This window comes from Nannospalax galili, unplaced genomic scaffold (assembly GCF_000622305.1).
Source record: "Nannospalax galili isolate Female #2095 unplaced genomic scaffold, S.galili_v1.0 scaffold252, whole genome shotgun sequence".
Classification (NCBI taxonomy): domain Eukaryota; kingdom Metazoa; phylum Chordata; class Mammalia; order Rodentia; family Spalacidae; genus Nannospalax; species Nannospalax galili.
In genome coordinates this window covers 4969311-4984747 of record NW_008333886.1, presented here as the reverse complement: position 1 = coordinate 4984747, position 15437 = coordinate 4969311, and the positions used below count along the sequence as shown (strand labels likewise).

Here is a 15437-nt window from a genome sequence, read left to right as displayed (position 1 = left end):
GTTTCAGATTTCCTGACTTTAAAGTTCTAGCTTCTGTTGATTATAGTGCACCCCTCCCCCATGTATTACTTACCTATAATGATAAGATGTGTGATAATTTCAGGTGGTGTGTGAAAAACTCTCTCTGTGTGTGTGTGTGTGTGTGTGAGAGAGAGAGAGAGAGAGAGAGAGAGAGAGAGAGAGAGAGAGAGAGAGAGAGTATTATGCCTGCACCCTCATGCAATGCCTGAGGAGGTTAGAGGAGGGCATCGGATTCCCTGGAACTGGAGTTAGAATGGTTGTTAGTCGCCATGTTGATGCTGGGAATTGAACCCAGGTCCTCTGCAAGAGCAGTCAGTGCTCTCAACCAAGGAGCCAATTCTCCAGCCCCAGTGAGAAACTTGTTAAAATGTGTTTTAATAGGTTGTATATTGCCATTGTTTAACATGAATTACAGATGAAATGTAGCTAGGAGGCCCATGATTTCATAAACATGGTTGCTCAGAACAATGGTTCTCAGTACTAGCTGCATACTAGAATCACCCAGGAAAACAGTTTATTAAAAAGAAATTGAACCTAAAAGTTTTATAACCACTTTTGAAAGAGATGTATCTTTGCTCTGGAAACTGTTAATGAGTATGTTAAAGCTGTAATGAAATGCTTCTTCTAAAAAAATAATAATAAATTAATTAATTTTTAAAAAAAGAAATTGATATTGGGTCCTACCCTAGATCATTAAATCAGGATTTCTATGAGATGCCTCTGCCCTAGAAAGATTCTAAAAGTTATCCCAACCTGTACTGGGAAGCGCTGAGGTAAGCTAGGAAGTTTTTACGAGTATTGTTTAATTGAGAAACTTTAAGAAAAATAGTATGTGAATAACATCATAATAAATGTCACATATATGACAAAAGTTATGCTGGTCCTATATTCTGCTGATAACTGAAGTCCAATAATTATTGCACTGTCATGGATAACTCTTACTCTGTGAGACAACACTGAACCCGAGAACTCTTACGATAAAGAGTCAGTGGTGGTGCTTGCCTGTAATCCCAGCACTCAGGTGGTAGAGGAAGAAGATCAGGAGTTCAAGAACATTCTTGCCTGTATAACGAGTTTGAGGCCAGCTTTGGCTACATTTTCACATGTCAAGAAACAAAACACTGAAAAGAAAGGCAGAGACACTCAACCAAAACAACAGCAAAGTGGTTATGACAAGAGCAAGGTTAACTGTTTGAATGTGTTCTAGAAGGAATAGAATCAGGGACAGTTTGGGGGCAGCACATGGTAAAGGTAATGGGTTAGACTTGGAAATCAATCAGTGTGGCTATTAGTTTTCTCTTTCTGGAACAAAATACTTAAGATTGTCAACTTAAAAAGAAGAAAGGTTTATTTGGGGCTCCCAGTTTTTGTCCCATGAGAGGTAGCCCATTATGACCAGACACACAGGGCAGAAACAGCTGTTTGCCTAATGAAAGAGGAAGAAACTAGTGTCCTATGTTGCCTTTCAAAACATGCCCACAGTGGCCTAAAACTTCCCATTAAGCTCCACTTCTTGAAGATTCCAATGCTTTCCAATAGCTCCTAGCTAAGGCCCATGCCTTTAACACACGGGCCTTTCTTTGCAGGACACTAACACACACACACGCACACACACACACACACACTCCTTTCCCTCAATAAACTACCCTGGGGCTCTTCTACCACAAGGCTCAGAAATGTCATTTCCTCTTTACCATTTGCCCTTTGACCCTGATTTGATCCTAAAACAGGTAGAAAAACAAAGATATAAATGATTGGTGATGTGTTTCTGCCTTTCACTATATAACATCATTGGTTCTTCTGTTCTGTTCATCATAGCATGGTTTCACTCATACAACAGCATTTATTGGACACCTGCTGTGTACTAAATCCTTTCTGCCTTTGCATATAGTCAGCAGTTTTCTCTGCCTGCATTTTTGTTGTGATCCAACAGCTCTCACAGCTCCCTCTGTCTTAAGAAAACTAGATCATGCAAAGGTCTGATGACTCCTATCACTATACGTGGTGAGTGATGTGGGAGGGAGGATGAGGGTGGTTCTAAAGGCAGAGGGTGGGAAGCAAAGGTGCTCCCAGGCCTCCCCAAGTCACAGGAGAATTGTGAGAGAAAACCCAGGCACATACCCCTGTGAAACAGAGAAGACCAAATCTATCCAGAGCCCCTGGGAAGGGTCCCCATGCCCCCTTCCTCTATTCTTTGGTCTGTTAAATGGGGATAATGATGCTGTGTGTTTACCTACCTCAGAGAGGCATTATCAGCTCTATTTAAAGGCTCTTCCCATGAAAGCTGCTGTGTAATTACCAAGAACAGCTATGATAAAGAAACCTAAATACAACAGCAAATCAGCTGGAACAAATTCTCAGGGGAGTTCACTTCTCTGGAAAATTTTAAGAAAAGGGTATCAGCTCTCCTTTGGGGAGATCTGGGTACCATTCCAGCTGGAAGTTTCTGGAAGGCTAGCTGATTTCTGAGACCTCTTTCTGGCCAAGGACTCAGACTCTTCCCCTGCCTGCTTTCTCCCTGTGGTCTCGGCAACGTCCATTTAGAGCTCCTTTTCACAATTGATTTTATTGTTGTTCACTTCTTGACTCAAAAACTTTCTTGTCCTGAAAATGAATTTCAAGCAAAGCATTCACCTACAGGACAGTAAAGGAGAGAATCAGAGCGATCAGGGAGGTTATAATCTGGGGGAAGATAAGCACTGCGTGGATGACAGGTAATGAAGAATTCTTTGGTGTTTTAAAGAAAAACTTTGAAGACTGGGGCAAAGGCTTGGTGGGTAAAGCACTTGCCATTCAAATGAGGACCTGAGTTCTCATTCTCAGCTCAGCGTAAGGCCAGACACATCTCTTTAGTCCCCAAACACAGATTTTAAAAAGAAGATTGAAATAATTATTAACATCAAGCTGTGCAAAGATTAACTGACAAAATGTGGAGGTGGGGGCTAGAGAGCTAGCTCAGCAGTTAAGGGCACTGACTGCTTTTGTAGAAGACCTGGGTTCAAGTTCCAGCACTTATATGGCAGCTAACAACCCTCTTCTGGGGTTCCAGTGGATCTGACACCCTCTTCTGGCCTCCACAAATATTGCATGACACAGGTGCTCTTACACACATGCAGGCAATACACTCATACACATAAAATTAATATATATATATATGTAATACAGAGGTGGACTACATGAACTCAGGAACCCAGAAAATGGACAGGTCTGGTTTGCTTGAGATATTGAGATAACTATTCCAACAGAAGCCGACTGAGGGGAGTTCAGAGTTCAGGTAGAGAGAAGAAACCTAAGCACTACAGGGCTGGTTAGCCGGCTCAGCAGGTAATGGCACCTGCCATCAAGCCTGAAGACCTACATGGTAGAAGAAAAGAGCTGACTCCTGCAAGTGCATACTGTGGCACAGATACCCACACAAACACACAAAATAAATAGCTAAATGTACCTTTTTAAAGATTTAGATAGATAGATAATAGATAGATAGATAGATGATAGATAGATAGATAGATGATAGATAGATAGATAGATAATAGATAGATAGATGATAGATAGACAGACAGACAGATAGATAGATAGATAGATAGATAGATAGGATAGATGATTAAATAGATACATAGAGAAATGGATGGATGGATGAATGGATGGATGTATAGAACATAGGTCATAGAGGTGATAAATAGAAAGTTAAATCGATGTCAGATGCCTACATGATAGATAGATAGATAGATAGATAGATAGATGGTAGATAGATGGTAGATAGATAGATAGATAGATAGATAGATAGATAGATAGATAGATAGATGATAGATAGATGATAGATGCACACACTACAGCTGGGCGTAGTGGTACAGACTTTTGATCTCAGCCTTTGGGAGGAAGAGGCTAGTGGATCTCTATGAGTTTGAGGCCAGCTTGGTCTACACAGTGAGTTCCATGTCAGCCAGAGATACATAGTGAGACCCAGTCTCAAAACAAAACAATAGTACTTGGGAGGCAGAGGCAGGTGGATCTCTGTGAGATGGAGGGCAGCCTGGTCTACATAGTAAGTTCCAGGCCAGCTGGAGCTACAGGAGACCCTGTCTAAAACAAAAACAAAAGAATAAAAAAAAAACTATAGTTATAGAACCCACTGAAAATAGCAAAAAGTAGTCAGACAAGGGCATCTTCAAAATTGATGACTTGGATATCCTGGGGTTTATTGGCTGCTTTATGGAGAGAACTGACAGCCCAGAGAGTAAGTAGGTTGAGTTTATGAATGAGGCCTGGATCCATACCACTCCTGGAAGCCGACTGGTCTTATATTTTTGTTAATCTTGCTTATGAAGTAACTATTGGACCTATTTATAAACAGTGCAACATATGGCTTCTGAAAGGTTTCTAAGCAATAAAAACGCCAGATTTCCAAAGATGGGTTTCAAGTGAGTGCTTTGTAAGGTTACTAAGTTTGCGTAGTAATAATAGCTGTCATTTATCAATTGATCACTATGGGAACTACATCAATATTTTCAGTATGTATCCTAGATGTCAGCTAAGGGACTTCCTAGGTCTGCTAAAATTGCTACAAATCTCCAGTCCTGTGGCTTCTAGAAGTAGGGTAGGTGGATTCAATGTTTGTGTCCCCCTGCCTTCCAGTGTTCTGTGTGAAGCCCTACCTTCCATCATGGAGGTGTTTGAATGTGGGGCCTTTGAGTCAAGAGGCATCTGTGATGGAATTAATGGCCTCCAAAGAAAAGAAGGGAAAGAGCTTGCTTTCTCCTCCAGCCCCCAATTCCTCTCACCTTGTGAGGACATAAACAGAGTGTTGGGTATAACCAGAAACTAAATCTTTTGATGCTTCATCTTCCCAGTCTTCAATCTGAGACATGAAGGTCTGTTATTTAAGCCAACCAGTCTGAGGTTTTTTTTGTTACATAACCTGAACGGACTCAGACCCCTATTCTCAAGTCTGTGAACCCTGGGAGTTTGGGTTTTCTGCCCCTAACAGGTCAGTCCCTACATACATTACTGCCATAGCTCCAGACAGGAAGCTGCCATGGGCACAAGTTCACTGGACTTGGAAAATCACAGGCAGGAGTCGTAAGCACTTTCCGTCTCCCTCAACCTTCCCTTCCTGGATTGAGTTGGAGGCGTCAGTTTGCTTTCTTCCTTCCCTGGGCAGACAGTCCCCTTTCAAGGCATCTTTCTCTGAGACCTGGCTCTAGATTAGAGAGGGACTTTTCTCACAGATAGAACCATTTACCTTCTCACAACACCTGGATGACTCAATTTAAGCCTCAAGACATATTGTAAGCCTCGTGTCTATGAGGCCTCTGAGGCTGATTCAGATCAGGGTTAGAAGTACAAGATGTGACAGAAGGAAAATTTAGATCCAGATCAGACTGATTCTTCACCACTACTTAATCTGGCTTTCAAAGATGGGACATTATCTAATCTAATTTGCATTGCCTCTTCAAAACAGCTTAGTTTTACTCTCAAATATTTGCTTCAAAACAAATGATCATCTCTTCCTAAACACCATATGCCAGGGATTACAGAGGAAACCGCCCAGTGATGTAGCATTTCAGAGGGAAAAAGGAGAAGAGCTGAAAAAAATCCAAATGGGCCAAGGAGATGGCTCAGTGGGTACAGCACTTGCCACGCATGAGTAAGGACCTGGGTTTGAATCCTCAGAACTGGGCATGCATCCATAATCCCAGCACTCCTATGACAAGACCGGAGGCAGAGACTGCAGAATCTGAGAACACTCATAGTCCAGCTAGCCTGACTACACGGCATCTCCAGCTGGGTGGTCCCAGACTACAGCTGAGTGTTCTGAGAAGGAAAACACTTTGTTTCCAGTGCGTTGTAACTGCTTTTGTACCAGCTGGATGAAGCCTCTGCTTGTGAGCAGGGCCTCCTGCTGGGTCTAAAGTTCATCCTGGGCTTCTCAGGGGGATGGAGAAATACCTGGGCCCATGTGGGTCTGTCCTGGTCTTGCTGGGACTTGAATGCCTTGCAGAAGAAAAGGAGGGCCTGGGGGAGAGGGAGTCAATAGAAGTTAATGGGGTTACAGGTGTGTGCTGGATAGCTTTAGTGTCAACTTGACACACCTGGGTTGAAGGAGCCTTAATCGGGAAATTGCCTCTATTGGACTGGCCTGTGGCCATATCTGAAGGGCATCTTCTTGATGAGTGATATGGGAGGGCCCAGCCCACTGTGGGTGGTGCCACCCCTGGGCAGGTGGGCCTGTGTTACATAAGAAAGCAGGCTGAGCAGGGGCCAAGGGAGCAAGCCAGTAAGCAGAGTTCCTCCGTGGTCTGTGCTCCAACTCCTGCCTCCAGTTTCCTGCCCTGAGTTCCTACCTTGGGCTCCCTAATGAACTGCAACCTGGAAGTTGTAAGCTGAATAAACCCTTTCCTCCCCAAGCTGGTATTGGTCAGAGTATTTTGTCATAGCAATGGAGAAACAAACTAGGACAGAAATTGGTACCAGGAGTAGGGTATTGATGTGAAAGACCTGACCTTGATATATTTAGGATTGTGGAAGCATTCTGAACTTTGGGCTGGAAAAGCCATTGAGTGCTCAGAGTTTGTTGCTGTGGAGCTTGGAACAGTTATGTTGAAAGAGTTGTGGATGATGGGGGCCTAGCTTGTGAAGCTTCAAAGGGAAGCAGAGACTATCAGGGCTGTTTGTGTGATGTTTTGAATTGAGAATCTATGGATTCTGGTTGGCTGGGGCAAAGAATCAGCTGTGATTAAGAGGAGACCAGAACCTGAAGTAAAACCTTTGCTTTACTGGGACAATTGATGCTGGTTAGCTGGGGCTGAAAAATCAAGAGACCAGTATCACTGTGGTGAAATCTTCTGGGAGGTATTTCCTCAGGGTCAGCACACAGAGGGGACCAAAACCTCCATCTCTAACTGGAAGCAGGACTTGGTCATGTGTAAGAGACTCCTGCATGGTTCTGGTGTTGAAAGTGTGAAGGGGTCACAGAGAGCAGATGAGGCTTGGCACTAAGAGGCCAGGAAAGGCCATAGGTGAAAGTTCAGCTTCAGTTGCAGTGAAGATCCCAGGACTGAAGGGGTCATGTACAGAATCTGAGGTGTTGCACCCCACGAGGCCAGAAGAGGCCATTGGTGAGGGTGCAGCCTCAGTTTCAGTGGTGACCCCAGCTTTTTGGAGATGTCAGGACTGTGGGACGACTACCAAGGGCAGCGGCAGGTGTGGAATGGAGCTGGCCTGGGTCTGTGAGACGAGCTATGTGTGTTGTAGACTGCAGAGTCAGAAGTGGAGCTGCCAGAACCCTTTGGAGCCCAGAAGATCGTGAGTGAATCCCCAATGTCCAGCCTTGAGCTACTTTGCTGGACTTTGGTTTTGCTAAGGTGTAGCCAATTCTTCCCTTTGAAATAAGATAGTACTTGTTTTGGATTTTAAAGAAGCCCACCCACAGTTGAGGCTTTTAAAAGAGACTACGGACTGTTAGGTGTTTGGAATTTTTTAAGGACTGTGGTGTTTTTGAGGTTGTACTGTCTTATGTTGGTTGTGATATTAATGTTAACATCATATCTTGGGGACAAGAATTGGAAAGGTTATGGTTTAATAGTGATGTGTTTGTGTGTCAAGTTGACAAGGGGTCAATTGTGCTAGATAGCTATAGTGTCAACTTGACTTACCTGGGTTGAGGGAGCCTCAATTGGGGAATTTCCTTCATTGGACTACCCTGTGGCCATGTCTGTGGGGCATCTTCTTGATTGTTGAGTGATGTGGGAGGGCTCGGCCACCCACTAGGGGTGGTCCCACCCCTGGGAAGGTGGGCCTGTGTTGCATAAGAAAGCAGCCTGAGCAGGGCCCAAGGGAGCATGCCAGTAAACAGAGGCCCTCCATGGTCTGTGCTCCAGCTCCTGCCTCCAGGTTCCTACCCTGAGTTTCTATCGTGGGCTCCCTGATGAACTGTGACCTGGGAGATGTAAGCTCAATAAACCCTTTCCTCCCCAAGTTGGTATTGATCAGAGTATTTTGTCACAGCAATGGAGAAACAAACTAGGACATCCACTTAACAAAATAATAGTAGGCTCTCTCTGCTGTCTGTGACCTCTGTAGCCACAGGTTCTGGGCTCCAGTACCAGTGACAAGTGTGGGCTCTAGCTTATGAAGTGAGCCTTAGTCCCTTAATATCTGTGCCGCTGTTGCAGCAGCACCAATAGGCATATCTTAAGCGTGCTAATCCTTAATATTCAGTAGTCCCACATCTGAGCTGAGGTGTTAGGTGTTTGCTGGTGTTGTGTGGCATGACAGTATGCACAGGGTGAAGCACCCATGGTGTGTGTTCAGAGCCAAGGCTACAGTAAAGCCATGCAATGTCACATGTATGGTAAAGCACTGCCAGAAACACCTCAGACGCATTACAGGTTTGACTTTGAATTAATTTTTTGGTCATTGTGGACTCAGAAACTTTTAATAGTTGCCGAATTTTTCATGACCCCCCCACATTTGGCGTGTGGTTTAAGAAGTTGTCCTCTAGAAGATCTCCCCACAGCAGAAAATGAAACAAATCCAACAATTTCCAATATGCCAGTGGATTTAAAATTAAGGTCCATTTCATTATAAATTTCTAAATAGCTAAGAATGATCACTATTTAAAAATTAAAAGATTTCTACATCATGTCAAGAGCCAGACCAAATTCAGTGGTCTCAAGTCTAGCTGGGTAACTGTTAGGGTCCATGTAAAGGCTGTAAAATACTATTGATTTTAAGAAACTTTTTTGCCTATGAATGTTTTGCCTTTGTGTATGTACGTGTGCTATGTGCATGCAGTGCCTTCAAAGGCCAGAAGAGGGTGTCAGATCCCCTGGAACTGGAGTTACAGAAGGTTGTTAGCTGCCATGTGGGTGCTGAGAACCTAATCCTAGTTCTCTGCAAGAACAGCCAGTGCTCTAAGCAGCTGAGCCATCTCAATTGCCCAAAGATACTACTGATTTTTAAGGCCTCGTCCCATGAAGTCAGCATCTCTGAGGGCTGAAAACTGAGAATCTCTGTTAAGAATATAAAATGTTTAATTCCCTAGTGGATCCTGATAAGTTGTCAGTCTTGGGAGTGACTAAACTATGTCACCTAAGTATTTCCTTTCAGCTTTATGATTTAATCATTCTTAGAACACTGAAAAATGCCTTCTTTTACAAACATGAAAATTATTTAGTCTACACAGTGAATTTTATACAAACATACATAGGTGGCTGTAACTGCCTACAAACTGACTTTTTCCAACGTGTTAAAAACTCTTCTTGCATTACAGGAAATGAGAACTTTCTTATGTATCATGTGAAAGGATAACTTTATCTGGCCCATTTCCCAATTATGAAAGTTCTGAATCCCTGAGCTATAAATAAATGGGACTTTACCACATTTAGAACACGTGTATGATGAAAAATTTGTTTACACCAGGAGGCTTTAGGTCATTCTTCAATCATTCATCCCCTGAACCAAAGTAGGTGTGCAGGAGAGTGCGTACACCCAAATGTGACACATGGCAAATGTTGGGCAATTACTGAGCTGGAACGAAGGAGACCTTCAAATCCCATCACTTTTTTAACCTTATATTTTTGGATGCAAGGATCTGGGAATTGAAAGGTATCCAAATAATATCATTTGCATGACCTGTTCTAGCTTTTTAAAAATCTCTCTCATTTCTTTTCTTTCAAATACATTACTTTGACCTGATGATGCAGAAAGGGGAATGAAGTATTTTTAAAATAATAAAAGCTAGAAAGTGAACATATTAATGAAGATTAAATCAGCACCCTTCGTAAAGAGCTTCTAAAAATATACCATCTTGCCCTATGAAGGCATTTTAACTATTGCAGTAAGCCAGCATTTGTAGATTTTGCCTAATCTAAAATGAAGCCTGAATGTTCTACTGGAATTAATCATGAAAAAAAAAAACTCATTGAAACTCTCTTCTGCTCAGTCAGATTCCTCTAATTTTAGTTTTGCGATTCACAAGGTATCTTTTTCATTCAGGGTGTTTGCAAGTTGAAGTTCACACCCATTAAGCAAACAGCACGATAATCAGGGTTCAGGATCCAATCCACTGTCCTTATTCTCTGCCAGTATTGCCTCTGTCACTATCATAGTTGTGTATTGTAAAAGAATGAAAGCCTTTCCAAGGGAATTAGTCACGTGTTACTTTCCAGGAGTAATTGAATAGCTGACATTGTGTTTTTATCAAAGTAGAATGTGTGATGGTTTTTCTCATCTGTTTTATTCTTCAGCAATATTTAATGAGGGTAATCTTGATTAGGTCTCTTTATTTGGATCCAGAAAGTTTCATAGTTGTATGTAACGCAACTATATTGTATGCAATACGTGTTTCCTTATAGCGGCTACGGGAGCTTTCTTACCCGTCTGTCACATGCAGTTAGATCTACTGCTCTGGGCTGTTTTGAGAGTCAACATGCTTTCACAAATGCTGAGAAAACCACTCAGATGTGTATCATTACTTTGTGTGTTCTTTCTTCTGTGTGGTGCAACTTCTCACACACTTTACCCTATTTTTGTTTTCATGTGGTTCATAAAGCAGAGGGGTTTTATTTGGTTTGGCTTTTCATTTGTATTGGTTTATATTAATTGTACAACATGTTGGGTTTCATATAGATCATTTCTTTCCAGTATATCATGTACTTTGGCAAAGTGGAGATTTAAACTTGACTTAGAATTTAAAAGCTTGATACTAAGTTGGACAGTTGTGTTACATAAACTTCAAAAGTGAATTGGCAGTAAAAGAATAACCATGCAAAATACTTGAAATGTGTCTTTTACATGCTCTAAAAAAGTTCTGCATCATGTACTCAAAGCCCTGCCCTTTGGTTGAAAACGCTCAACCAATGTGGGTCAATAGGATTCCCTTTTCTGCCCTGTAATTCTTCACTGTTTCCTATGGAGACTGGATGGGCTGGGGATTTTTCTTACATTTGTGGAGTCTTTCAATGCTACTGGCTAGCTAGCCCTTCAGTCACATCCTTGTTAGCAAGGTTGAGGGCTGTGGCCATTTGCCAATGCTCAGTACCCCTGTGTTGAAAGTTGTGCTCTTAGAGAACACATGGACACAACAACACAAAGACTCCAGACCCTCTTCTCAACCTGAAAGACAAACTATCTCCATCAGTGAGAAAAGTCACTAGCAAAACTGTCCCAGGGAGGGTGGCATTATCCACAAGTAAGATGAGCTTACAAACATGTCTGAGCCATGCATTTCTCTCTTTGGGTCATCTATCAAACACATTTTAAAGCAGTATTGCTTTTCCACAAGCGCCATTACCCAGCACTCTTTCCTCCATGACTATTCTGTGGACACTGGTATATCTTTACCAATCTGTGCTCCAACAGCATGCACATGTCGACAGCCACAAAATCATGACTTTGACTGACCTCCAGAGGCCAACTTTAGCAACCTGAAAAGACCATTTGCTTTTTTTATCTTGGCTTCTCTCCCACAAATGCAATCTTGATTATTTAGACCTCAACAGTTTCAAAAGAATAAACATAAAAACATCTATATACCAATTCTGTGACTATGTGCTTACAGAGTTATAGGGCCCTGAACTATGTGTGTATTACTTCCAAATTAAAAAAAAAAAAAAAAAAGACTAAAAAAGAAAAAAACGGGGGGCTGGGGAGATGCCTGGGTGGTTAAGAGCCAAAAAAAAAAAAAAAAAGACTAAAAAGGAAGAAGACGTGGGGCTGGAGAGATAGCTCGGTGGTTAAGAGCACTGACTGCCCTCACAGAGGACTCAGGTTCAAATCCCAGCACCCACATGGTGACTAACAACCATAAGTAATTCCAGTTCCAGAAGATCCAACACCCTCTCTGACCTTCAGGGGCATTGCATGACATGGGTACACTTACATTCATGCAGGCTAAATACTCATACACATAAAATTAAAATAAATAATTTTTTGAAAGAAACAATGCTTAATGCACTGACAATTCTTAGCCTGCTCACAAACCTACTCATCAGCAAACACTCAACATAGGGAGATCTTTGCTATTGTATTCAATTTTTGTTTGCTAGCTAGTGGTCAGGAAGGCATCAGGGTGCAGTTCAAGTGTGCATTAAATTTAAAGAAGTTGGATCTGTTTGTTTCTTTCTCTTTTCATTCATCTATACCAAAATGAACGCTGCACGCTGCTAATTACATGGCTATTCCTCTATCAGGACATCGCCCTCTATCGGTGGCTCTGTAGCGTAGCTTCTCCAGAAGGTACTGTTCCTATTGAGGCATTTGCAAAGCATCCAATGATACCAGAGTTTCGTTAAAGGAATTCTCTCACTCCCTTCCTTCATACGGAAATGTCATTAACCGTATTAAATTAACTCTCTAAGTGTTAGGTTCTTAACCAACACACAGGCTGCTCCACGGGGCCCATTTTGCCAGGCATCCTTGAATCAGAACGGACTAGATGTGCCGTCATAGATTCAGAGTCACGCTATGGGTTGTGATCAGATATAAGAGAAACTCTTTTGTATTTATTGACTTTTCCCTTCAATCATGGTTGTTCCATTTCTTCCACCACCACCTTGAGCCTTTCAGGTAAATGAAAAGTTCAATTATATGTAAAGTGACTGTTAAATCAGCAGGCCCCTTGTGGGGGTCTGGGCTTCCTCTCTCTGCTTCAATGGCAAGTGTGCTCAATCCATTACTGTTCCTGAGGATTGTACATCCATCAGGTCGTGTAGGCCGGCCAGGGTGCATCTTATAGCTTTTACTGCATATGAGACGTCGCAGGCCTGTTCTCAGGAACTGCCAGGCAGACTGGGAATCACAGTCACGGTTAATAGCAGCGAATTGCCAGCTCTTGATGGGTGGGTAGTCACTCCTTTCAGTGGTTGCCCCCTGGGGGGGAAGGTAGAAAAACAGAGGGAGGGAATTAGAGTGACTTTGCACAGTTGAGCGGGTTCATGCCGCTGGATCAGTGGCAAGCACTGGCAGAGCTCCACTCTGGGGAGACTTGCAACGATATCACAGTCTCATTTTTACCAATTGGTGCTGTTGTATCACCAGTGGTGCACAGGGGGAGAGCAGAGGGGAGGGCGAGCCAGAGTGGGGGAATGGGGGTGGAGGCAGAAGTCTAAGTTAAATTAAACAAACAAACAAAACAAAAATGCATGTTCCTACCTACTCAGAGACCCACCCCAGTTAGCCCAGCCTTGCTACTAATCACTCCAAACTGGTATTTGAAGTTCCCTGGGTGATTAAAGGTTTGACTCCCAAACTCTCTGTATAACCTTAATTTTTTCAAGGTTCTTTGACTGGAGAATGGCTTATAATAATGATTTTGACTAATACGATTTTTGACATGCAACTTTAATGCTTAACCTTAGTACAACTCCGGAACATTCATGTGTACTCAGCTGTAAAGAGTGATGATTTAAAGGGATAATATAAGGAAAAGACCGTTCTAGAATGAACCTCTAATAAATTGCATAAAGGGAGCTTTATTATTCCACGGGTACAGGGATATGCAGCTTTTCTGATCATTTCTCTGCTTGGTTCAAAAAAAATTGTTGAGGTATGAATGGAAGAAGAAACAGGGACAAATGAAATCGAAATCTGCAAGCAAGGAACATTCTTTTGATGGTTATGATTTCGTTGCCACTGAAAAGACTCTACAATAATGTGGTTATTCATCTCCTCTTTTGTTTTGGGTGAAGAATTCGCTCTAACAAGAAAATGCTGCTCTTGGTTGGAGGGTTGCCTCCCGGACCGGACCGGCTCCCTAGCAATCTGGTTCAGTATTACGACGATGAAAAGAAGACGTGGAAAATACTCACAAGTAAGTGCTCTTAGTTATCTACTCGCCTGTTTATTTCAGGTTGGAATTGTCTTGACGAATTCAAAAACCACGGTTAATCAAATCAGACACTGTATTGATCTGTTAGCCTTTGGAGATTTGTTTCTATATAATGGAAGATTTAGAGTAAAAGACTAAATTAACATTGCTGAGGTGGCCAATTTCGTAGTCAAATAGGCCTAAATTAAAACTGGTCTGGTTTATGTTCTTGTATGTGTTAAAATGGATGGGGGTAGGGCAGGGGGAGCAGATATTGCCCCCTAGAAATACTTCAGTCAGAGATTTTTGTTGTTGTTGTTGTTGATACAGAAGTTGAAAGGTTGCTTAACAGCATTAGTAAGTTTTCTCACGTCAAAATGGCACTTTTGTTCATTATCTCTCTTCCTAACATCCATTTGCCTCCTTGCCCCACCTTCAGTCTGGGGACCCAGGTCTTTCCAGAAAGGCCCTCTTTAGGCTTCTCCCAAGCTGGAGGAATGAATATTTTCATAGCTTACCCAGCTGCATAAAATTGTGCTTGCAAACTTCCAACCAAGACTCTCCTCCTCCTCTCCTTAAAGGGTGATTGTGTTTTACAGCAAAATTCTTGCCTTGGGCACTGAGATTTGGAACTTATTGTTATATCGGTTATGATTCCCAATCTGACTCAGTCATGGAATCAAATATCATAGTTTCTTGAGCGCAGTAGGCTGTGTGCACCAGTCCCCTCATGGGCACGATGGCTGCACTGGTCAATAAAACTAAATTTTAACTGTCAAAATTGCCCAGAGCTGTATAGATAAAATAATAAATGAGAAATTTTGATCCATAAATCAAAGCCATACATTTAAAACCAACAAAAGTGAAGTTAGATTTTCTTATCTTGTGTGTCTTTGACGCAGTTATATATTTTACCAGATTGTTTTTGTAAAATCATTTCCTTAGAAAACCCTATAAAACAATAGAAACACAAAAGTGCATCAGCAAGGGCAGACAAGGAGCAAAGACATGTGAGGTGGTGCTTGAAATCGTATATTTAGGAGCTGGCCCACCCCAGATCCCTACAGTAGCATTGTCCAGGAACTGCATCGAGAGAGGTCCCTGGACACCACTATCCTACAGTTGTAGTAAGGAAGTGTAGAACAGAAACAGCGAGATTAAGGAGGAAGGAGAAAGAAGAAAATAGTGTGAGAGACCTCTTAGATGTTTTTTAATCTCTTTTGGATAGAAACACCATTTATCACAGTTTAACATCTTGGTAAGAAAACCAGCTGTACTTTAAAGATGCATCATAAATGAAAGCTAGAGTAAAATCAAAGAAGCAATGTTTTGACACCACGTAATCAATAGAGAAAGCCTTCACAGAATGACATGGGAAGACTCAAAGGTCAGAGAAAAAAGGACTAAAGCCTGCCAGAGAGAAAAACATAAAGTAACAGACAACAAGATTTTAGGCCCCATTAATAAAAGATACTCATTCATGGACCCACCCATTTTCCAAAAACTTCAAGCTACATCCAGCTGGTATTTATTTGAGGCCCTCTAGTAAACGGAGAACTGTGAACAGTTGTCAGTGAAGGTTTTATATTCATTTCTTTACATTTGTTTA

At 42.0% G+C, this 15437-nt stretch overlaps 1 protein-coding gene across 1 annotated transcript in view; it reads left to right on the top strand.

Annotated features, from left to right (window-relative positions):
* Positions 1–15437, top strand: part of Klhl14 (kelch like family member 14) — a 130202-nt gene that overhangs the window by 22777 nt on the left and 91988 nt on the right. The window contains exon 3 of the mRNA XM_008828848.3: positions 13710–13831. Coding sequence (XP_008827070.1) covers positions 13710–13831 — 122 coding nt within the window. The remainder of the gene's footprint in view (positions 1–13709; positions 13832–15437) is intronic.